Source organism: Lonchura striata, chromosome 9 (assembly GCF_050655825.1).
Source record: "Lonchura striata isolate lonStrDom1 chromosome 9, ASM5065582v1, whole genome shotgun sequence".
NCBI classification, from domain to species: domain Eukaryota; kingdom Metazoa; phylum Chordata; class Aves; order Passeriformes; family Estrildidae; genus Lonchura; species Lonchura striata.
Genome location: NC_140711.1, coordinates 21,280,828 through 21,304,744, shown reverse-complemented (window position 1 = coordinate 21,304,744; position 23,917 = coordinate 21,280,828). Strand labels below are relative to the sequence as shown.

General features: G+C 43.9%; 1 protein-coding gene across 37 annotated transcripts in view; it reads left to right on the top strand.

Moving 5' to 3' along the window:
* Positions 1 to 23,917, top strand: part of LPP (LIM domain containing preferred translocation partner in lipoma) — a 352,923-nt gene that overhangs the window by 154,254 nt on the left and 174,752 nt on the right. For all 37 annotated transcript variants that reach the window (XM_085587199.1, XM_085587213.1, XM_085587195.1 and 34 more), the window contains one exon: positions 13,226 to 13,338. In XM_085587199.1, coding sequence (XP_085443325.1) covers positions 13,226 to 13,338 — 113 coding nt within the window. The remainder of the gene's footprint in view (positions 1 to 13,225; positions 13,339 to 23,917) is intronic.

Here is a 23,917-nt window from a genome sequence, read left to right as displayed (position 1 = left end):
TGGGCTGGAGTGGTCCAAGGGCTGTCCTGGCTTCGCTCTCCTGCAGCAGCTCCTGAGGGGCTGCTCTGCCTCCAAGAATAGCTGGCACATGGCAGTGCTCTAATTAGGCTTGTTTCTCCTGCGCTGGGAATGACGTGCCTGCTGCCAGCTCTGCTGCCCAGAGGATGCCCCTCTCCACAGACAGCTCCCCGTGCTGCATCACGGCAAAGAGCTGGGTCCATCCAAAGGTTTGCAGCTTTTTAGCCTCACCCCAGTGCTCCTTTGTCTTCCCATTCTCCACAGTTAAGATAAAGTCATGGAGAGGGAGCATGGAGAGATTTTCTGGGAATAGCACAAAAGCTGAAGTGCAGATAACTTCAGTAGGCATAGCCAAGTGAGGGTATTTTATACAGATTGTAGCAAACTGAAAACAGTAAACAAAAAAAAGGGGAAAAAAGTGTCTAGAATGCTTCCAAAGAATTTCTGAATTTCTGCAGAGTACATAATTGAAGGGGAATTTTTTGATAAAGGCTAAATTGTGTATGGGCATGAAAAATTCATCAGGGAATTTAAACCATTTCCAAACCACATAAAACATTAAACATTTCAAGCTCAGGAGTAGCTTGAATATGGCGTGCATCATACCAAGCTTTAAGCAGTCATCTCATTTTTCTCTTGCAAATGTTAAATATATAGTAAATGAGAGCCAAAGTAGTTTTTATTTGCTTTCTCACGATGACTGTGGAGCCTTGAAAGGTTTTTCTGGCTGACCTGACACACACCTTTGTTTACCTCTCTTGGCTAGATGATTTTAGCTGACTATTTTGAAGAATAAAGGGAGCAGATATCAATGTTGCAGCCACAATGTCCCGTTCTGTGCTTGTGATGAGCTCCAGCCTTGGTCTTTTGTATGAGTGTGTCTCAAACTAGCCTTCTAAATCCAATGGAATTAAAGATTTTAATCAGTCAAGATGCTAATCACCATGACCTGATGTGATATGTATTGTCTGATAAGGATATGGAGTAAATCTCATAGACTTGTGGAAGTAGAGTGTCCTGTTCTTTAAAAGATCATCAACACCCACATTTAGGTTTTGCCCAGATGTGTTACTGGATTTTAAAGCTAGGTCATGCCTGTATTTTTAAATCTAAAATCTGTCCTTTGTGTAGAAATATAAATAATGCCCAATTTCAACATTCTCAAATGCATTTTCAATTGCTTCTTGTTTTCTTGACATCCCAGGTGCCCTAAGATACCGTGTTTCCTCTTTAAATAAAGTTGTTACTCACTGGAGTATCTTTCATCAGGAAAATATGACTGTCATTGTTTAAATCCTCTAGGAATGAGCTTTGCTTTTGCATAAAGCAGTCACCTTGGATGACTGCGTGCAGCAAGTCATGCATTACAAGATTGCAGTGTGAGTTTTCAAAACCTGCTCCTCTTGGGTTTCATGTAAACACCAAAGGAGGGTGGTTCTGCTCTTCTCTAGGAGAACACTCAGGCCGTGACTCAAGTTTGTCTCTCTATGCCAAAGATAGTCATAGAATCACATCACAGAGTCATCAAATGATTTGGATTGGAAGGGACCTTAAAGATCATCTCATTCCACCTCCTTTGCCCTAGGCAGGGACACCTTCCACTGTCCCAGGTTGCTCAAAGCCCCATCCAACCTGGCCTGAAACACTTCCAGGGATGGGGAGTCTACAGCCCCTCTGGGCAGGTTGTGCCAGTGCCTCACCACCCTCACAGTAAGGAATTTCTTCCATATAGCTTCTCTTTCAGTTTAATGCCATTCCTCCTTGTACTGCCACTACATGCCTGTGTGAAAAGTCTCCCCTCACCCTTCCTGTTGGCCCCCTTTAGAGACTGAGGTGTTCTTGGCACTCCCTGGAGCCTTCTCTTCTCCAGGCTGAACAACTAAGCCTGTCTTCATAGGAAGATATGCCAGCCCTCTGACCATCCTCTAAGAAAACTCTGCACCCTTAAATCTCTGCACCCTTATCTCTGTGTGCACCCTTGCCAGGGCAGGGAATGTGCTTTCCCCTTGTTACACTGTGAAAAACCACCATGACCTTCCCATTGCTTCACTTGGGACTGGAAAAAGGCAAAAGGAGTAATTGTAGCCCACAGAACCAGGGCACTGCTTAGGTTGTGTGGGAGATGCTTCTTTCTTTGCTGTGATTCATGAAGAAGGTAGAGACGTTGGCTAGAAAATTCTGAGCTGATAAGAAACTCTAAATGACGAAGGCTTCATGATTCATCATAAAGCCTCAGCACACTGGGCATTTCTGTGCATTAAAATAATTTCCAAGCAATGAACCTTCCTGGTGTCTCTCTGGCTGTTTGCACTTGCTGATAATGTCAATTTGGAAGTCATTTTTCCTGCATCATCTTCTGTCTGGTGGAGGAAAAGGCCTACTCTTTCCAGCTCATTGATCAAGGAGCTCTTGTTAGGTGTTGAGATGGACCAGCCCCTCTTCACCTGTGCTGCTCTGCACTCTCTCCTTGCCCTTCACTGCTCCAGGCACATGCTTGTGGAAGCACGAGGAGATGTGTATGTGACAGTGGATAATCACTGTCCATCACCACTGGCATCAGCAGCCCTCCAAGTGTGACAGAGCCTTTTGTCATCAGAGAAGATTTATCCTCTTCTCATCCTCCCTGAGCACACACTCAAACGATATATCCATTTTAATTGTTTTCTGAGAGGTTATTAATATTGGAGTGGGGATTTAGAATGATGATTAATCATTAATCTGAAAAGGATAGATTTGCAGTCTCCTGTAGCAAAGCTGGAAAAGAAACTAGAACAAAAGGAAATCGAGAGAGGTTCCCCACCTAGCCTGATTTAATTTTTTGTTTAACTAAAATTGTCCCAGTAGCAGTTCTGAGGGAAAACAAAACCTCAGACTAAAGATTTCCAAAGACCAGCCTAGAAACTGTAGCAATATGTTACTACAATTTGTTACCATTTTTTTCCACAACATTTTATTTTAAGAATAAAATCTCTGGCTTTTCAAACAAAACCACAATCTTAGCAGAGGATTTTAATTTTCTTCCGCATTATTCCTTTTAACAATATCCACAAATATTTCAGTAATTTGTTTTCTGTCGGTTAAATAGAAAACATTTAATTCAGTCTGGGAGCGATCTCACCCAGGTTTCTCTAGAGCAAATAGCTGACCCTCTTTTGGTGTGGGGTGTTCCATGGCAAGGGCACCCTCTCAGTTGCTCTGGGCTGATGCCAGACCCTAATACTCTTTCTCTGGAAGGGAGGCACCATATGCTGAGCAGAGTTACAGTAAAACTGCTCCTTTTATTGACTGCTCTCTCAGAATGGTCAGAAGGTCAAAATGTGTGCTTGGGTAGCTACAGTGTCATAGCCATTCCTGCTGGGAATGCAGGATGGGAGCCACGTTCCCCCAAAACCAGCACAGGTTCCATGCTGCCACTGTTTATCCCTGCGTGTATTCTGAGGACAGGAAGTCTGCCTGGGTCACTCTAGGGAGTGAATACTGTTATTATCAGTGGTCCTGAATGGGAACATGATTCTCATCATTGGGAAGTCCTTTTTGTACCTCTGTTATTCACCTCTTCCTTGCTCATTTTAAGGTGCTCCTGATGGGAAATGCTCTGTCTCCTCTTGTCTTCCCCACCACAGTACTCTGGGCTCTGACAAGATAAAAAAATGGGGTGGCTCTTGGTAGGAGATTTTCTGGAATATGGAAGAATACTTGTCTAAAAGGTCAGTTTAGCATGGTTCTTTCTTAACCAGTTACTTTGTTGAATTATGCAAAAGTGTAAATTTTAAAGCATTTCTTGTCACAACGCGGCAATAACTGCAAGTATAAGTGGGTATAGTAACTTCAGGGTGGGGGAAAATGGTCTTTGGTACAGAAAGCATTTGAATCAGTGTTTTAGTGTACAGTTCATCTCAAAGAAGAGAAAGTCTGCATAATTTGTTTTCTCCTCTACTTTCTCTGTTATCAAGAAGTACAGTAGAAAGGATATAGTGCACCTCCAGGTAGCACCTCCTACCCAGGGAAAGATACAACCCTCCTTTTTTTTTTCTTTTGATTTTAATCTCAGTTTTGTTCCATGTTCTAGCCAGATCACATGGGGCATTTCTAATAGGTACCAGCAAAAAGAACCAAACCACCACTACTCCATATAAATATATATATTTATTTATATACATTTATATGTGGAGCTAGAATCACAGAACTGTTTAGGTTGGAAAAGATCATCAAAATCATCAAATCCAGCCATTAACCTAACACTGCCAAGTTCATCACTAAAATTTGGATATGGAGCATTGCTATTTATTTTGAAAAAAATATGATAGAGGTGAATTCTATGTATCTAACATTTAATTTTATATTAAATTATCTTCAGGGATTAAGGCTGTAATGTACTAGTCAATGTTACACCCGTGAATTAGACGGAAATTAATTTTATAGCACAAAGAAAATCTAGATGCTTTTCTGCTCCCAAGTAGCACTGACTAACTGCAGGGGAAGGAAGAAAGGCACTGCTGTTTGTATTGGTGTAAACAGTGAACTGAGATAGATTTGATGAAGACACATTTTGCTTTCATCTTCCAAGTCTGGATGTTTGTAAGTGTGACAGAGGGAGGGGTGGCAAAGAGGATGGGAGGGCCCAGAGGGTGAGTGACCCAGTTTGAAAACTAGTCCATGGGGATTTGTTTGATCAGCTCATCTGAGCACTGCACTTGCCTTTCACACTTGGTAGTTTTGCTCCAGTCTCTCAAACCAGGAGCAGAAGACTCTGAAGAGAACATCTTGAAGGGAGGCTGTCCTCCTCCTCCAGGAATGGTCTGCTTAATGCAGTGGGTTTTGTTGTCCCTCTCCTTGACATGCTGGGTAAGGAGAATGGATCCAGTCCTTCCAGATGTTCTGCAGCACAGAGCACTGCTGACTCTGAGGCTCAAGCCAAAGCTGCAGCACATGGCTTTCCTCTGTCTGCTCAGATTGCAACTCGCCCCCAAAATGGGAAAACAATACAAAAACAGGCATAGGCAAAGATAAATCCAGCATTGCTTAAAACTGTTGGCTGCAGCTTCCAAAACTTGAGGATGTCCCTTGGCAGTGAAGAGCTCTGAGGGATGTTTTTTTTTGTGATCTGTGCAGTGTTTTGTATTTCATCACTAGGGACAGAGAGAGCTGGGTTGAAGATAAGATAGGTTGTGTCTTAAGGACATGGTCCCCATCTTCCCTGTCTGCTGCCTCAGGGGAGAAGGCTGACCAAATAAACAGACTCACTTTCACTGTGCTTTGCAGCAGCAGCCAGGGAAAATGAGGTCCTAATCCAGTGGTGTAGCTCATTTTTTTCAACTTCTTCACAACAGCCCTCTAATAAATTAATGCATATGTCAACTCTTGTCAGAAGCTCTTAGCAATGAACAAATGAGTTCAACACCATAATCTAATAAACAAATAGATAACCTGTTCCACTTTGTTCTGAGTGAGGTGGTGTTTCCTTTGTTGAGTTGTTTCATGGACCCTTCAGTCACAGAGGAGAAGGATGATACATGGGAATGCAGCCCATTTCTGCTCCAGGACATGGTTTTATCTTCTGTCTTTGATGCCCCAGTTGTTGTTTGTTTACATGGAAATCTCTCCTCTATTTTCTGTCCTTTTAAAAAAAAATCGTTCAGAACAACTTTTGTCCCCATTTTTGGATCTGAGCAGCTGCAGCTGAAAGTGGGATCTCATTGTACTAGTTGCTGCACAAGTAAGATGAAATTATGCTCACTTCTACAAATAAACATTGCAGAGAAGGCAAAGGAAAGCTTTTCATGCTGGTGGGCAGAGACACAGGGGGGTTAAGTGACATCCCCAATGTCCTAAAAGAAGACTATGACAGGGAAAATGCTTAAAGCTTTTTTGTTAAATCTTACGGTTCTTCTTCTGCCTTCTATTTTAGCAGAGATTTTAATTCAAGTTTTAAGGTTCCATGGACTGTTTCTTGCATCAGTTCAACTTCAGTCCTTTGCTAAGCTTTAGAGTTTTGTGTTTTCCATGTGTCACATCTATGGCAGAGAGTTTGATGTGGGGCATGAGATGGAGTGCTCTGCCCCACAGTTGTATGGAAAAATAAGCTTAAGATTAAAAAGCAGCCTTCTATCGATGGCTTAGTGCTTTGTGTGTTGTAAGCCTGATGTGTAGGAAGCTCTGCTGATGTGTGCAGGAGGCCAGTCCAGCACGGGGTTGTACCTGCCTGCTCCTCCCTCCACCACTGGGGCTGCAGGAGCATCGCCTGGGATTTGCTAGGAAGGATAGCACTTGGTGTCTACAGCCACCAGCTGTACAGAAATGGAGTCTCATCAAAAACCCCCATTGTTTTCACAATGAGGGGCATTTGTGGTGAAGCAGCTGAGATTTTGCATAATTTGGGGAACTGAATCCTTATCTGCTACCCTCGTGCTAATTACTGCCTTTGGGGTATTTTGAGAGGGAGGTCAGCGAGTTCTGAGTGAAGGGGTGGAGGGGATTTCCTGTATTGGTGACCAGAGCTGGAGTGAAAGCTCTGTGTACACGACACTAAAGACAGCATCTGTGTGTACTTAATTAAGTTGCTCATTAAAAGCTGCATCACTTGCAGTGAGCATGACACAGTGTGCCAGTGCTGCTCCTTTTAACAGTCACAAACTTGTGGGCACAAACTTGCCAGGGGTCCAGTCCTACTGGCTATGCCTGAGTGGTGGTAAAACCCTCTTGAGAGGGAGTAAAAAATGGCTTTAGAACTGCAGCCTCAGCTCAGCCCCGGATGTCAAAGCAGCCAGCGCTGGATCTCCCCACTGGCACTCTCCCAGGTGGCTCCTCTGTCCCCACCAGAGTCTCATCTGCCTCTCCTGAAAGCTTTAGTACCTTATTCTGGCTCTAGTAACACTGGAAGAAGTCCAGAGCAATTCCAGCAGAGCTATTTTGGATTTGCATTTGCAGGAGGAATTGTACCTAGAGGTTTTAAGTTAATCGCACGGTCATTTTTCCTCTGTATATTTAACCACTGAGGTTAATTAACATTTCAAAGTTTCACAGGCTGCTTCTTCCATTATCTCAGCCAGCTGTGGTGAAAGGCAGTATGGCAGGAGGGTGGTAATCTGACTGGAGTTGTGCAGATAGGAAAATTGCTGGGAATTGTTTCCAGTGAATCCCAGGGGTTTAAATAGTTGGATGGAAGGGTGAAGGTGGAGGTGAGGATGAGTAAGCTGCCATGGTACACATTTCCTATTGACTTTCCATGTAGTAAACAAAATTACCAGATGATTGTTGGCATGTGGTGGATTTGGTTTTTAAATTTTTTTTCATTTAAAGAGAATATTTTAAGCAGGACTGCGATGCATAGTCCTGAACTGTAGGGGACTAATGTTCCTGCTCTCCAGCTGGGAGAAACTAATTCAACATCTTGTGTTGTAAACACTCACTCATTTTAACTGATTACACCTCCAATGTTCCTCAAATCACTAAAATTACTAATTGCTATTCCTTACACATCAGAGAGTGAATCCTGAATAATTAACCCCAAATAAAATTAGATGAATTGGCCCTTTTAATTAGAATCCCTGCTGCTGTTTGTTCTGAGCTTCCTTTTCTTACTGTTAAGAGACTTTTAGAATGATTAAAACTGTTTAAGACTTAAACAGCCAGTGACCTTTTAATACAATGTAAATCCATAAAAGCAATATTTCAGCTAGCAGGTGGTGAAGTAAATTTTCAGTGCAACTACCTGACAGACTCAGTATTCCTTTTTTAAATGCTGAGGATGAAATTAGCCAGTGTGGGTTTTTTTCTTCCTCATGCTTATTAATACAGTAGCTGATTAGCACAAGTAGTTCAAATGGTGGGATTAGTGATTGGTAAGAGTGGTAATTTAAACAGTGCTTTGGATTGTTGGAGCTGCTTTATTTTAGGAATCACCAGCCAATGTGGTATATTTAGGTGGATTGTGGAGCTGGTGTGTCATCATGCAACAGTTTCCCCTGCACTGACGTGGTGTCAGTGATTCCTCACAACATGGCTGGGGCCAAAACATGATTTTAATTGTGTGTTATTCTTTGCCTAGTGGTGTGTGTTAAGTACAGATGCTGCAGGATAACGTTCTCTTTGGGAAACTGAGTAAGATGTATGTTCACACCTAGGAGGCACCAGGTCACATCTAGCTGAAGTTTTCTATAAAAATCCTGTGGTGTCACTTTGCAGTAGGAAGTTTCCCAGACCATATAGTAATACTGGGATATTCTGCAGGCTCCTGCATTGTGGATTACAGGTTCATGGTAGCCTCTATCTACACTGGATTTTAGCTAGCACTCAACAAATGAGATTTAGGTGTAAATCTCAATTGTTTCAATGCCAAAAGCTGTGGCTTTCTGCATTGGAAGGTAAATACTTAACTGAGCAGTGCCTCTGTCTGCTCAGTACTTTGCCAGATGGAGTCTGGATCAGAAGGGAAACACATCAGTGGGGGTACCCTCCATCACTATCCTTAGTCTGGTCTCTGAGTCAGGGCTGAACTGGGTTTCTCAGGTGATTCAGACTGATTCTGAACCACCTTCAGAATCAGAAATTCTCAAGATGACAATCAGAAAGGGTTATTTTTGCTAGGAAGGAGAAAATAGAAATCAGCACGTGACATATATAGTCCTCAGATGTCAGCCAGAGATCTGGGAAGACCAATGTAAGCCAGTTCTTTGTTTAATAGGTTTCATTAACTTATTGTTTCCATGAAAATTATGGTGCTTTGCTTTTTTGTGTTTCTCTGTGTTTTTCCCCAAAGAGTCTCTTTTACTGAACATGTGAGCCCTTCTTCAAGTCTAGAAGTTTCAAAGCTGCAAATCTTCATGTCTAAATAACTGTGTCTGTCAAGAGGGGTGGCAGTTACTGTGCTACAATTTATTTGTTGGCTGGCAGATATATCTCCTGAAAACAAAGATTTGAGACACAAGCTTGATCCAGCAAAAAATGAAGTGCACTTAAAATTTTAAAGGTTAGCCTGTAAGCAAGAATGGTGTTTGCTGTATGGGCAGGATGTTTTTCTTAGCTTGTACTTGTACCCAGAAGGTATCAGGCAGCCAGTGGCAAAAATTTTGTGAGTTTCTATTCACCCTGACAGGTTTGTGCTGATGTAGGTGTCTGTTAGGGCTCTGAACAATATTATATTTGTGTACTTAAAAGTGTAATAGTGAAATGTTTAAAGCTCCTTGCAATGTGTAAGAGGGGAAATTTTGAGATGGAGAGGGGTAAAAGTGCAAGAGTGTCTACAATGACACAGATTTGATTGAAGCCAGAAGCCAGGCTGGGCCCTGGGAGGCATCACTTCTGCCAATGGCTCTGCCATTGCTTCCCAGCATAACCATGGTGGACTCAACCTCATTTCTCGCTAATTACTTGGATTGACAACATACACGTTGTCTATAGCTCAGGGTGAGTGTGAGGACAGGGTTTTCTATTAGCGGGCTGGCAGCCCCGTTCCTGGTGGCTGCAGCGGGTGATGCTGCGGCGCAGGAGCTGCACGGGTGCTGAGCGAAGCGCTCAGAGCTGTGGTTTCACGGCACGTTGCGCCACCACATCTGAAATAACCGAGCTGGGCATGTGTCTCACTGCACAGCCCCTTCGTAGGTTGACTCATGGTCTTCACAGCTGTATGAAGGGAGAACAGCAAGGAGTGTTTATTTTCTCTTCTTAAACATATGGTAGCAGGTAGAGGTTTCTCATTGTAAGAGCTGAAGCAGTGTGTGTCTTGGTGTGATTTCCTGCCTCCATGGAGAGACTTGCCATTGGAAGGCAAGTCTCTTCACCTGCCTTGAAGTACACATCGCTTTCTGGAGGTGCCTTGATGCCTCTCTGTTGACAAAGCTCTGTGCAGTCACTCTCATAACCTGAAATACATCCAGCTGTTCAGGTTGATGTCAGGTGAAAGTCTACAAAATGCTGGTCTTGGTGCTGAACAATAATCAATACTAATGAGCCTTTTGCCCATCTTTATCCCTTATTCACAGAGGGACAACCTGGTTAAATCAGTCAGGAGAGGGTGAGTGCTGAGGGTGGGATGTGTCCTCCACCAGCCCATGGTTAACGGGTAACGCCAGAGCCCCATTCTGCTGTGGCTGCTGGTGCATCCATGCAGACCAGGGACGCTCCCTTGCCCAGATGGCTCCAACCTCGCTTTGTGACACTGAAGGTGGTCAGCAGTGGGTGGCACTGATGTGCTCTGCCTGGACATGGACTTTCCTGCCTCCTCCCACGGCTTGCCAGCTCTAAGTAAGTGAAATCTGACTTGCAAAGCTCCGAGGGTGAGAGAAGGTGCCAAAGGTGCACTGTAGGGACACTGTGCTTAAAGGACAGCTGGCTTTCAATTATTTTCCTCCTTTTCTCCCTGAAACTTAGACATGTTTCTTCCCCACATCATCTAAAGTCATATGCTACTGAGGACACGGATTTTGGTCTTTGCATGCTTCCCTCTCTGGCAGAGGGAGACTTCCAGCAATGCCAATAATAATAATAATGCAGGGACAGCTTTCCCTCCTGCATCCAAGGGAATATTCTCCCGCGAGTGCAGTGGGAACAGCACTGGGTCCCGGGGCTGTGTGTGGGAAAGAGGAAGGCGCAGTGGCAGAATAAATAACTAAAGCTGTGAAGGAGAAAGGTCCATCTGTTCACAGAGGACCAGGAAAAGGCCAAACATCTGCAAGGTCCCCCCAGTTCATCAGGCATCTGCTTCTCTGCTTCCCAGTCTAAAAACTTTCCCACTTGTGGGGAGAGTGGAGCCAGTAGCTTATCTAATACAGGATGGAGTCAGCAGAGCTGGGCTGGGATGTGGTAGAGCCAGCTGTCTCCTACTGCAAAGAAGTGTTTTCTTCCAAGATCTAGGAGAGAGTTCTTTTTCTGTCCTTTCTCCTTTTCTGAAAAATCTTGCCAATTTCTTTTTTCTTTTTTTCTTTCAGAAGGAGTGGGTCTTCCAAAGGGGCAAAAATGGTATTTTGTTTTTGTTTATTCTAATGGTCATTGTTAGATGCAGACTCCTGATTATGCAGAAAACCTGTCCCTTTCCCTGTCTCATATCCTCCAGCACATTCTCTACTTTGATTTTCCTTAGGTGTTTTGAAGGACTGTAATAAAGCAAGAGTGTCTGACTAATGTGCTGTGCAGGGAGATCAGTCTTTGGCATTGGAGCCAGAACTGACTGAGAAACATCATCTAAAGCATAATCTTGAGAAGTCTGTGTTTGCTGGAGTTGAATTTGTTTGCAAAATCATGTTGGCTGGTTGAAGGGTCATTTACAGAGCAAAGGAGAAAAGTTTAAGAAGCACTCAAATATCCCAGCATTTTTTAGAACTAACCTCTTAGACATTAATTTCAAAATCTCTCTACTTTTCTTTTTATTTTGTATTGTATTTCACATGATTTGAAATAAAAGATTGGATTAATTATAGGGCAACAAGGAGGATACTGCAGATATTATTGGACATTTTTTTTTTTTTTAAATCAATCCTGAACTCTATAATAGCATGAGCTAGTAGGTTTCATGAGATTTTATGTATTGGAGCAAAATTATTGTCTTAAATTAGTTTTCAGTCTGTTGTTTTGGACCTGTCTTTGAGCATCTGTATTTAGGATGATACTTTCTTAGGGATTCAGAAGGGATTTTTTGAGTCCCATCCATGCTCATTTTGGGGAAAATGGGAAGAAATTACTTTCTTGGTAAATAACATCTCTGAAAGTCCTAGGGGAAGTTTGTGTCTTTTAGAGGGTGATTTGAAATAGAAGAGAAAAACTTTCAAGGGCTGCAGACCCATCTGCTTCCCATGGTAGAGAGCATGGAGGTGTTGTGCTGGCAGTGTTGCTCAGCTGGTGCCTGTGCCTGGTCTGGGCTGAGCCTAGGGCTTTAAACCTGGGTATAGGTGGTCCAGAAGGCTGCAGGTCACAGGGGTTTGGCTCAGCACCTTCCTGAGTGGTCTGGAGCCTGCTCCTTGGCATTTAGGGGTGGTGCTGAAGGCCTCTGGCCTGAACACAGTGTGATGCTGCATGGAGATCTGGAGGGTCAAGTAGGGAGCTCACATTTCCTTCCAAAAGCAACAGTTCCTATGTATGTGAGATATCACACTTTTATTAATCTGAAACCTTCCATCCCAGATGCTGCACACACAAGAGCCAACAGCAAACAGCTCTACTTGCAGCATCAATCTTCATAAGAAGAAATGAAAACATACCAAAGTGGTCCAAATTGCAGGCAGCTGCCTTCCCTGGAGACAAATCCAGTGCTAATGGCAAATGCTCTTTTTCCACCATTAGGAGGTGCTTTCAGAGCTTGGTGTCCTGCTGCCTGCAGCCTGTGCTACTCTGTCCTTGTTTTCTTTCTCCTTTGTGGTCCCACATCCCATGAAATTCTTAAGGAGAACTTCTCTCTGCTCCCACCTCCCATCTCTATGCTAAGCTGGATGGTTTCACAGCTGCTTTGTCTTCGCTGCTTTGGCTTCCCATCAACACTTCTGGAAGATTAAAATGAACAAGTTGTATTCTAGAAATTTTGTACATCATCCCCCTTGTAAAAATCCAGAGTTAAGATTCATGTGTGCTTGTGCCTGGCCCATCATATGGCTGTTGTCACTGAGAAGAGCCTGTCATCTTCCCAGCAGCTCTTTACATGAAGCTGTGAAGTCCCTATAGGAAGATGCAAAGAGTGTGTCTGCCTGCCAGCAGCAGGGGTGCAGGAGATGGTCTGGCCTAGACTCTGGGCTCCAGCTCCAGCCCTTCGTGTGTCTTCTGCAAGGGGATCCCTGCTTTTGGACAACACCTGATGCTGTCTTTATAGGGATCAAGAAGAGCTGGCATAGTTTAGCACACGAGTGAATTGGATGGGTTCCATTGCAGGGTTAGACACAGGTGTTCATTAGTGCAAGTTTTGTGGTTGCCTGTGGTAGTTAGGTTTTAGATGCGACTTGTGTCTGTGGGGCTGCTTGTTGGTGCCTTCAGGCTTTGTGGTACATCACCTTTTGCTGTGGAATCTGAGCACCTCTAAGCCATCTGCCAATGTTACTGAGCTGTGTAGCCATTTCCTGGAGCATCGAGGGGTGAAGCTGAGCATTTAATGGTCAAATAATGTGTTATGTCCTGTGCCACAAAACCGGTTGGCAGAGCTGAAAGTATTGCGGAACTCCTCCTGATCATCCATGTCATGATGTGGGGAAATGCTGCCGAGTTTAAATTCTCCCATTCTCTCTCCTAGGCGACTTTCTTCCTCCCCCACCCCCTCCTGTGGATGACCTTGGGAACATCACATCATCACAAGGTGCCTTTCCCCCACCACCCACTCTGGATGATGTTACTTACAATGTACAGGTAAGAAGACAAGAATTTTGTCATTTGTGCAGAACTGATCCAGAAATTGTGGAAATGAATGAATGATAATACAATGAGATGGCAAAGTTCTGGTTAAAAATCATGGGTCAGGAATAACCAAGTCAGCTTTAGCAAGCTGTGTTTCCCAAGCAGGGAGTATTTCCATTCAAAACTTGCTGGGCTATTAAAGGATTTTTCCCATCCGGCTTGAATTAGGAGACTAATTGCCTTATGTTGTTGTGATGGCGGATGGGAGTGGAACCTTCCCAGAATGAATTGTTTTCTGGAATGGCCATCTCCTTCCATGGACTGTGGAGAGACTTTAGGGCAGTAATCTGATCCTGAAAGTGCTTTGTTTAGATTCCCAAAATTAAGTGAAGCAAATAAGCCCTGGCCCAGGCTCCAGTGATGTAATTGAGACCCTTTTCACCCTCTTTTTGCTGGCTTGGGTCTTCTAGATTGGCCACCTGGATGAAAACACGACTTCTAAGACACATCAGGTGATGCTGGAATGTCCAATGTGAATATGGACAGACCTTGAACATCTTTGCAATATATGAACACTTTTGTGCAGGTATTGCAGGTTTGCCTGGAGTGCCAGGTTTATGTTTGCTCAGGCACATTCTAGAGAAATTCATTCAGACTTCGGGACAAGGCAGTCAAGGTGATCAAGGAGTGAGGAGCTGATCTTCCAGGTGAAGACCAGAAGAGTATGTCTTGTTAGCTGAGCAAAAGGAAGGCTGAGGATGAGTCTGGTTGCAAATTTGAAATGCACTTTGGGAATAAGCCCATATTTCGTCTCTGTGTGGATGTTGGTGCAAGAACAGGAGAGGCTGAGCTTGCCAGAATACCCATGCTGGTGTTTAGAAATTTCTAAGCACTGGGGCTCCAAAGATCTGGAAAAGCCTTCTGTCAGAAGTAGTGAGACCACATCAAGCATGGTCTAGGTTTGAGGCTGTTGAGAGTCGTGTAACCACATATCCACAGACATGGGGCTGCCCTTGATGCCCTGGAAGATTGTGGCAGTCCTGTATCCCTTGGTGAGTTTGAACATGAGAGTAGGCCAGCAGGCAGGCATTAAACAGGATTCAAAAGACCTGACTTGGTTCCCGACCCTCTCACCAACTCTAGACTCACTTTGTCTGCTTTGTGGCTTGGGGAAAATAAAACATTCCCCTCCCTCATGGGCTTACTGAGATCTTTTGCCTGTGCCTTCAGAGACTATGGCAAAGCTTCAGCCTTTCCTGCAATGGGCTCAGTGTTGGAAGCAGCCTTTGAGCAGGAAGAGGTTAATGGAGATTGTGTTTTCCCTTGCCAGGAAAGGCTGCAGCAGTCAGGGACATTGCCAAGTGCAGAGCATGGCTTTTCCCAGCCTTGGGGGAATGAAGTAATTCCCCAGCAAGTGTTGTTCTGTCTTTTATCTCTCTGAGAAGAGTGGCCTCCGTGGGAGCAGGGGAGCTTCCAGAGCACCCCGGGAAGCCGAGGAGCAGCAGGCTCCTGGCAAAGGCAGGGCACTGCCTGCATGGTGCCTGCACAGGAGCCTGTGTAGCAGGAAGGGGTCGTGGTGCCTCACAGGATTCCTCAGGGTCAGGCTTCCCCCTTCCCAGTCATCCAGGGAGAGGGCCTTGTGTATTTAGTGAAAGGGGCTTGCTCCTGCCATGGCTCCAAAAGTGTCCCTGAGCCACTTGAAACTATGACAGGGATGTGCCCCTTGGTAGAACCACTCAGCAGGACAACTCTTCCCTCTGAACTCATGGAATTGCTATTTGTCACACTCTTTCTCTCTGGTTTTGGGAAACTGGGACTGGAGCTGTGTCCAGTGTTGGGTTTTAGCAAGAGCTTGGTTAGAGCAGGATTCCTTTGCGTGGTGTCCTGCTCAGAGGAGGGTGAGCCTAGCAGCTGTACCTGAGCAATCCTGCCTGTCACCATCCCAAATGTACTCTTATGCAGCAAACAGAGCTCCCTGCCTTTCCCTGACTTTCATCTGTGATCAGAGATGTCACCTATTTCTCTCCCTTTGCCCTTCCATTTTCTGTAGGAGATCAGGAGCAGGCAAAAGTCAGGGCTTAAGTCAGGAGCCAGCAGGGTTTTGTGTTGCAGGATCAGCTCCTTATCTTTCAGGAACAGCAAAAGTCACGCTGAAGCATGTAAAGCCCAAGAGAGGAGGAAGAGGGCAAGTGGTGCTGGAGGCAGCTGCCCAGTGCCTTTGTGCATCAAACACAGTAATTTTCTCAGATCTGGACAGGTGTTCTTGTGCTAAAGGAGCAGAACAAACTGTGACTGTGTTCCTTCTGCTGTGAAGACATGGCTGTCTGAAATCAGGGATCTTGTGAACATGTGTTGTATTGGGCTACAAGAGCTCTCCAATGCCAGACTATTTAATTTCCATGCCTCAGTTTCCCTCTTGCTAAATGTAAGTGCTGGAGCAGCAGACCCAGTTCCTGAGCATTGCCCAGACCTGAGGCTGCTGTCTGGGTGGTTTGGCCCCTGTGGACCTGGTGAGAGCCCTCCAGATCTACTTCAGAGTTTGAAATTCCTCTGTTCCATCAAATCAGCCGTTTTACATCAGAAATTTCTCTCTGGATGGTGCAGTGCTGATGACAGCTTATGAAGTATGTATGCTGTAGGATCCAGGTAAATCTTTTTATATTAGGTGTTAAGTTGATGAGGACAGCAGGATAGATGTTTAGTTTATTATCAGTTTGTGTGTTAGTGTTACCAGAGGGCTGAAAGCTGCACAACTTATTACAGTTTAAGCTGTAGCTTAAGAGCAGCAGTTAAAATAATACCCAGTTTTCATAGGCCTGTTTATCTCTGGATCTCTATTTGGACAGTGGAACTGGCCACTTAGGATCAGATCCAAAAAGGTACTTTAGTATCTGACTTATGCTCTGATGGAAATTAGAGGAGGGCTGGATCATAAAATACCTTTGTGATAGATCTGGCATTTTCTTGTAATTTCTTTTTTTCCCATCTAGATCTGTCACATTCAGATTCACAGCAGGGCTGTGGGGAGGAAAGGGGAAGGAAATTTAAACTCTTTTCTTATTAACTGGAATGCCTTTTTATTTTTTATTAAAAAAAAGGAAAGAAAAGGCAATATTTATTTTTAAAAGAGTGTGTTTGGGCTGGGGGAGAGTTGTGTTGGGAAGTTCCCCTTTGGCTGCAGCGGGGGAAGGCAAGGACTTGTTCCCAGAATGGGGTGAGGGCGTGGTGGTGGCGTGTTTGACAAATAAGGACATGAGCAAAGAGCCTTTTGCCACGTTGGCCTGGGCTCAGTTTGAAAGAGAAAGAAAAAAAAAATTTTGGACGGGAAGAAAAATGAAATCACTGTTTGTCAAAGGGAAATAGATAGATCTGGGAGGGAGGCAGACAGATTTTTATTATGTTTTTGCCTTCTAGTTTCAAAACAGGCATCTGCCCAGGCCAGGGAAAGCCAAAAACTCTCATCAGCCATCTCTCAAGCACCCTGTTTGCTCACAGAGGGACCCTCACTCATGGCTCTGGCAATTTCTTCCTTCCTTGCCAGGCAGGGCTGCACAGCTGTGTGAAAAGCCAGTCCCTGTCCCATGCCCCAGGAGTCCTGGAGTGCTATGCTGTCTCAGGAGTCATGGGTGCTATGGCCTGGAAATGACCAATTCTTTTTAAAGGGGAGGGTCAGAGCCCAGCATTTCATGTTGGAGCAGGATCTGGGTGGCTCAAAGCAGATGTGACCTTCAGCTGCCAACTTGCCAAGGACCACCTTGGGAAAACATCCATTTAGAGATCTCTAATAATTACCTGCATGTGCTGCATCTGCAGATGGGTCTGATTTTCTTTTGGGATCTGAGATGCTACCAGCATGGGAAGGAGAGGATTGTGCTGAGCTGGGATGGCACCTCTTTCCCAGCACCCCCCAGCTGTTATCAGTGTGTTTCTTATTGACAGGCCACAAAACACTTGACAAAAGAAATACCACTCTCTTCCTGATAAGGAAGCTGGAGTAGGGAAAGTGCTTTGTCTAGGTCACCAGGCTGACCAGTAGCAGGTTAAAAATAAGACTGAGGTCTCCTGTGTCCCAGAGCAATTCTGCCTGCGACATCCCAGAGCCTCATTACTGTAATAATTGCAAATTAATGACTAAACACCATCAGTGCCTGAACACAGGAACAATTTGGGATGTATCAAAGTGGATGTGAATAAGTGGATTTAGGTTGGGGGTTAAAGTGAAGAAAAAATTGGACTTTGAATAGTTGCATGAAGTGCAATATAAAAAATTTTAATATACCAGTTCTTGTTATAATCCTCTGTGTTTGGAGGGGCTACATGGGCAGGGAACTGTTCCCACCTACTGAACTTACCAGTCCTATTGTCGTGTTGTGATGTGCAGAAAATCAGCCAAAGGACTGAAATTCCTATTGCCAAGGAGTTTTGGAAGGGCGAGAGCTGAAGCGCGTTCTGGAGGTGTGTGTGCCTTCCTCCACGAGGCTGTTCTGAGGAGACCTGTCTCACTGCTCCTCAGTGCTGGGAGAAGGTGGGAATGTGTTGATAGATGTGAGAAGTGAGAGTCTCATCCTTGTTAGGGAAGAGGCTGCCAGGTGTTTCAGCGTCTGCCTCCACTCCCCGCGAGTGGCAGCGGTGCCTCTGTGGGCTCTGACTCACTGGCTGAAAGAACAGCCAGGACACAGGAATTGTTTTTAGTTCTTTGGATTTTTTTAAAAATTTATTTCTGAAATTTGGTTGCACATCTTGGCAAATAGCTGGGGAGGAAAAACCATGAATTTTGCCAGTGGGGGTTGCTGCGTAAAATAGCTCATCTCCTGTTCGGTGGCTGGGCTCTGCCTGCTGGTGCTGGGCTTGCTTTAAATCACCTGCCTTTTAATGTGTGGAGAAGCTGAAAAGGCCAGGGAGAGCAGAACATGTGTTCAGCCTCCCTCTAGTGCTAGATTTTGTTAATTATCGGGATTAGTGGCCTGGTTGTAGGTGCTTGCTGGCAAGGAATGTTGGTACCACGGAGCAGATCTCACTGCTGGTGGGGCTGCCTGACACCAGGAGGGATCAGTAACTCCCAGAAACTCTGTAAATAAAGGCACAGTCTGTGTGCATTGCTTGCCTTTTGAGATCTAGCTTTTACAGATTTCTGTGACTTCTAACCTGATTTATTAAAATCCATGTGATAAGCATCTGCCTTTTATCTAAATTGAAGCTGTGTCCAACAGTATAAATAAATTACCTGGTAATGTTAACTCTTTTACTCAAACCTTGGCTTTGTAGGAATGCTTTTTATCTGTTTCCTTCCTGCCTTCCTCGTGTGTTTGAGAAACAGGAATGTGCTGTGCTCTAAGTTAGACTTAAACAAATAACATGTGTGTTCTCTGAATGTTTAAATGCTCACTGGGTCCCCACAAATCAATAAGTGTTTGCTCTATAATAGGAGGATTTAGGTTCTAGGGTGAGAAAAATCAGTAATATAACATCTGTATATGCTGATGAATATTGGGGTGCATGAAGGATAAAATGCATGCATTTCTTATATATGTGTGTATATATATATATTTACACCCTATAGATATATGTATGATAAATGAATCATGAGTGGGGATATAGAGCAGACTTCACATTACTGGAAGCAAGAATGCACATTTTATCCCTGCTGCTTTTTCATCCCTTTTTGTGGGTAGCATGACCAGTAGATCCAGGATCACAAGAGAAAAGGAACACTGAGCACTTCTTTCAGGCAGCTCTTGATGCATCCCATCTTATACACATGTTTATTTTACAATGCCAAACCACATTCTATTTTGAATCTTTAATGAACCTCTGTTCCCATCCATGTAACTTTCCAATTCTTATTCTCTTCAGAACAGACAAAGATGCTTATTATAAACCACAAATTTTACTGAAAGGGTAAACTGGAAAAGTTTTAATTGTGCAGTGTAAGCCTGCCATTCATCTCCTTGCCTGGCTATTAATATCTTGGCAATGTTATAATGCAAGAGAGCCTTTAATAGCTGAACCTCTCGGCAAGGACTACAAAGTAAGCAAGACGCAAACAGTTAACTGTGCTCATTATTTTCATCATGCTTATTTACTGTGTTATTTAATGTGTTTGTTATGTTATTGTTTAATATAGTTACACAGCACACAGGATGTGCCAGGACCTGCACACTTGTGCCTTCTTTGACAGGGCAGCTCTGTGGCTGAGGCTGGGAGAGGCTTTCAGAGATGAAACAGGGCAGTTTTTGATTCTGCCAAACAGCAGGTGATGAGGTGAAGGAACAGAAGAAGGCAAAAGCCTGGTACAGATCATGTGTAAATACAGGTATGGGACCTACTAAAAAGTCGTGAGATGAAACAGAAAGGTCAGAAATGTTGCTGCTTATGATGGTCAGAGCTGATCAAGGTAAATCCATCCCAGGTTAAGACACGTGCCAGCTTTGGTCCAGATAGAAGGCCGTGCTCCCCCAGTGCTGTGCCGGAGACTACAAACCCTCGTGGGCATCTCCTTGGTCCTGTGGACACATCTCTGAGGGACACTGTCATACTGCAAATGATGGAATCAGCCACAGCTGGCACCTGCAGAGAGTTTAATCTGTAACCTCGATTATACCCATGGATAATAGAGACATGAATGTGGAAAGCAATAGTGGAGGCATGGAGAGCAAGCAGAAAAAGCAGGCAATTTTATTCTGTCAGAGCTTGGCTGCGGACAGACAAACAGCAAGCAAATACATCATTGTATTTAAGGTAGAATTATTTAAGCAGAGGGAAAATAAAGAGATAATGAAGACGTGAAAATTCTCCTATCAAAGCAGATGAGCTGTGTGATGGGACAGAGTGAGATAACATGACCAATGCGGAAGAAGTTTCCATTCTTCTCATATCTGAATGCTGTTCAAGTCTGCTGTTGGATTAACAGGTCCTAGAAAAAAATCTCTTGCAAGATCTCTTGTCTCAGATACTGCGCAGCCTGTGTTGCATTAGGGAACTATAATGCAGCAGCAAGACTAAAACAGACTGTCAGTAATAAGAAGGAATGCTAAAAACTGCAGCAGACAAATTATTATGCCTCTTGTTTGAATGAAGCCGGCTGGGATTGGAAAAGGTGGTTTAGAAAGTCAGTCTTTCCATGCATTTTGGGCATAGTGGTAGTCTGGAATGTGACAGAGCAGAGTCAGATTCCCACCTTGGGTCTGGTGCTTTAAATACTATGGTGCTGTGCAGTGTAGAAAGGAGCTTTGGCCAAACAAGATAAAAGGAAATAGAATTATACTGCTTGGGGAATCCAGTTGTGGCCTAAATTCAGTTTTAGAGCCCTGGAGTTTTTCAGTGAGTAGGACAAACTTCATCCTGTTTTTGATGAAAATTTTATCTGGCAGCAATGAGATGTGGATATGGAGAAGTTGTGAGAGCATCTAATTTCCAAGAATGGAAGTGGCTGAAATGCAGGTTCCTGTCTCTGTTTTTCAGTTTCCATCATGGATGAAAAACAGCTTCAGCTGCCATGAAGGGTGTTTTTGTTGTTAGAAAATGTTGTCTCTGTGAGGAGTGTGTGGCACAGTGACTGAGCAAACTGGAAGATGGTAGAAATACCAGTGAGAAATGTTGCTGCCAGAGCTGAAGAAATTTGTTCCAGACATGATTTTAAGTGTCTGCTACCGTAAAACTCCATCTTTGAAGGACCATTCTCCACAATTGTATTTTTCAGTTTGATTTGCTGATTAAAATGCAGGATGTTGATTAGCTTTAACATACAACAGGTAAGGAAAAGCATCTGGAAAACATTTTGTGATGGTTTTATTATTGGTTTTAATGGTGACAGAAGTAAAACACAAATGTTTGGAAAAGCTGTAGCAATTCCCAAGTGTTGCTGAAGCCAGTAAGCCAAAGGTGCTTCACAAACTCCTTTCATTCAGCAGTCCTGAGGCACAGCTCCTTCCCTCTCCATTTCCACATTTCTCTTTTGCCATGGAAACTGTCTCACGTCTTGTCACGTTAAAGGTCTAGCCTTCCTCTTCAGCTCTTGAGTTGTTTGTCCCTTCCTTCCCCCTGGCTCTGCAAACTCCTGCAGCTCAGCCCTGCAGTCCCTCTCTGTGTTCCTGGGGATGCCACTGCTGAGGTCTGCGGGTACCGGGTGTCCCACGGGTGGTAGGGCTGCCTTCAGGAGCAGCGTGTGCTCAGTTCTGGGCTCAGGTGAGCCCCTTAAAAACACTCTTTTAGAGGGAAGGAACACGCTTTTAGTGCAAAGTTTGGCATGTTGGCCCCAAGCAGAGGTACAGCTCAGTGCTGTTTTCTTGAGGTCTAATGTGTGCTGGTGGCACCACCTTTTCTGAAGCACGAATTCTGATTGAAAGGACAGCACTTTACATTCATTTGTATGCATATCAAACTTTGCAGCTCACATAGGAGGGCTCTGCACAGTGGATTCCTTTTTAGGACAGCACAAATTATTCAGCTTTCTGTGTGATTTGGTTCCCTGTTCTTCAGCTGAGGTTCCCACTTAGGAGATGCGTAGAACCTAAGGTGTTTGAACAAGACAGTTGTTGTTAAAAAAGAAATAAAAACCCATGGTCAGTCAGCCAAATCCAATATCTGACACACATCTGGCAGCCTGGAAGGGAATGTAGAAGTGGGCCTAATGGTTTGGAAAATGAGATTGCAAATTTCGTGAAGGCAAGAGCCTTCTTCAGTGAATCAGACTGTGGGGTTTGCCCAGCTGAGGCCTGCCTGCCCCTGACCACCACACAAATGTGTAGACTGAGGCAGAGTCCAGATTTTCCTCTTCTCAGCTTTGAGACATATAGTAGATTTTTAATATGATTCCTTTCCTCAGAAGCCAAACCCAAGCATTGACTTTCATGTCGTTTTATACATCTATTTTGCTGACATTTTGCCAGGTTCACTGGGAATCCTTACAACCATTTGGGCACTCACCCCTTCCTATTACAGCAAAACAAGCAAACAAACTCAGAAATATGTTATATGTTTTATTTCTTCACCTAGTGCTTACTCAGGCTGTGAAAATTGACCAGCCAGTTTTAATTTTACTTTTTTTCTCATTGGTGATTTCCTAATAATTTCACAGCCTGTGCTCAGGAATGCTTTCTCAAATTCAGAGAAGCTTGGCTGTGTGCTTAAACTTCATTAAAGTTGATAGAACTTAAGCACACGTGTAAAATTAAGCATATGCTTATGTTTTATACAGTCTTTTTGCAGGTGACACAAACAGCTGCATATGAGTTTCCAATATGTGATTAAATTCCAAAAGGAGTTTTTAAAAGCAGTTTTAGTCAGCCTTAATTTTCTGAAATTGGTAGCTTTAACAAAACCTATCTTTTTTGATTTAAATTGCCTGAGACGTGTGCCTTTTAAAAAGCTCTTTATTTAACTGTCACAATATGCAGTCTTGTGTGGGATAGAGTTTGTTCATGTAAATTTAATTTCCAGTTAAACTGGTGCAAACACAAAGTGATGTCAGTAGATCTTTGTGGACTGGCAGAGCTGTTTCTTTCTCACCTCTGTCGAGGGGGGCGGCCAGGCCATTAAATTGTCAGCTGTGCCCTTCTGCCTGTTGCAGATCATAAAGCTTTGCCTGGTCACCCAGGGAGACCAAAGGCATCCAGCCTTGATCCACAGACATCAAGAGGTGGAGAAATCTTGGAAGTTTGTTTTAACATTTAATTGCCAGCAGTATTACACATAAATGAGAATCTGTTATTTCTAAATGGAATTTCCCTAGCTTTGGCTTCCTGGCTGCTGTATGTTTTTTTCTGTTTTGCTGGATTGGAAGTTGGATTTGGATATCTTGTGGTATCAGGCATTTTCATTCTGTAAAGCTGTTTAGTTATTGCTGTCGAGCTACTCAATCTCCTTGGTAGGTGAAACCAAATGAATTCTCTATGTGTCTCCTTTTCAGCTGTTTTGGGGCATCTCAATTTCCTAAACTACTGCCTCCCATACTGGACACAGTATGTCAGTGCCAGACTCACCACAGGTGTTGAAAGAAGTAAAATCATCTTCAGCTCTGCGCTTTCTTGCCCCTGATGGGAGATAGTGTTTGGTGTGGTTTTCCCCTCTGGGATATAAATCCAGAGTGGTGGGGCTGGGTGTGACAGATTGCCTTGTGCACAGGTGTGTTTAATTCATGGCTTGTCAGACACCTGCCGTGCTGTCTGAGGCATCCTCCTCCTGCCTCTTTTCTTATGCCAGAAAAGGAAAGATGAAGATCAGGACTTGGCCAGGATGTGAAGATGAAGGGAGTCTCTGCTCTTTCATATTGCCAATGGATCTTTTAAAAATGTAACATTCGTGTCATAGAAGTCAATGGGAAAGTCTTCCAATACTGCAGTGGACACCTAATGAGATATTTGGTTTCTACATTGATTAAACTTTGCAGCTGTATTGGGGTAATTGGCTGCTCTTTGGTTATGGTTCCCCTTGGAGGCAGATGATGAAATATCCGCTATGTTCTCCTATTTCTCAGTTTTTCTGTAAGCAGCAATGCTCTGTGGGGAACATCAGCTCTGCTTGATGGCTAATTAAACATTAATTTGTAACGATATTGGAGCAGATTTTAAGTTGGTGGGGGAGTGGGCAAAGA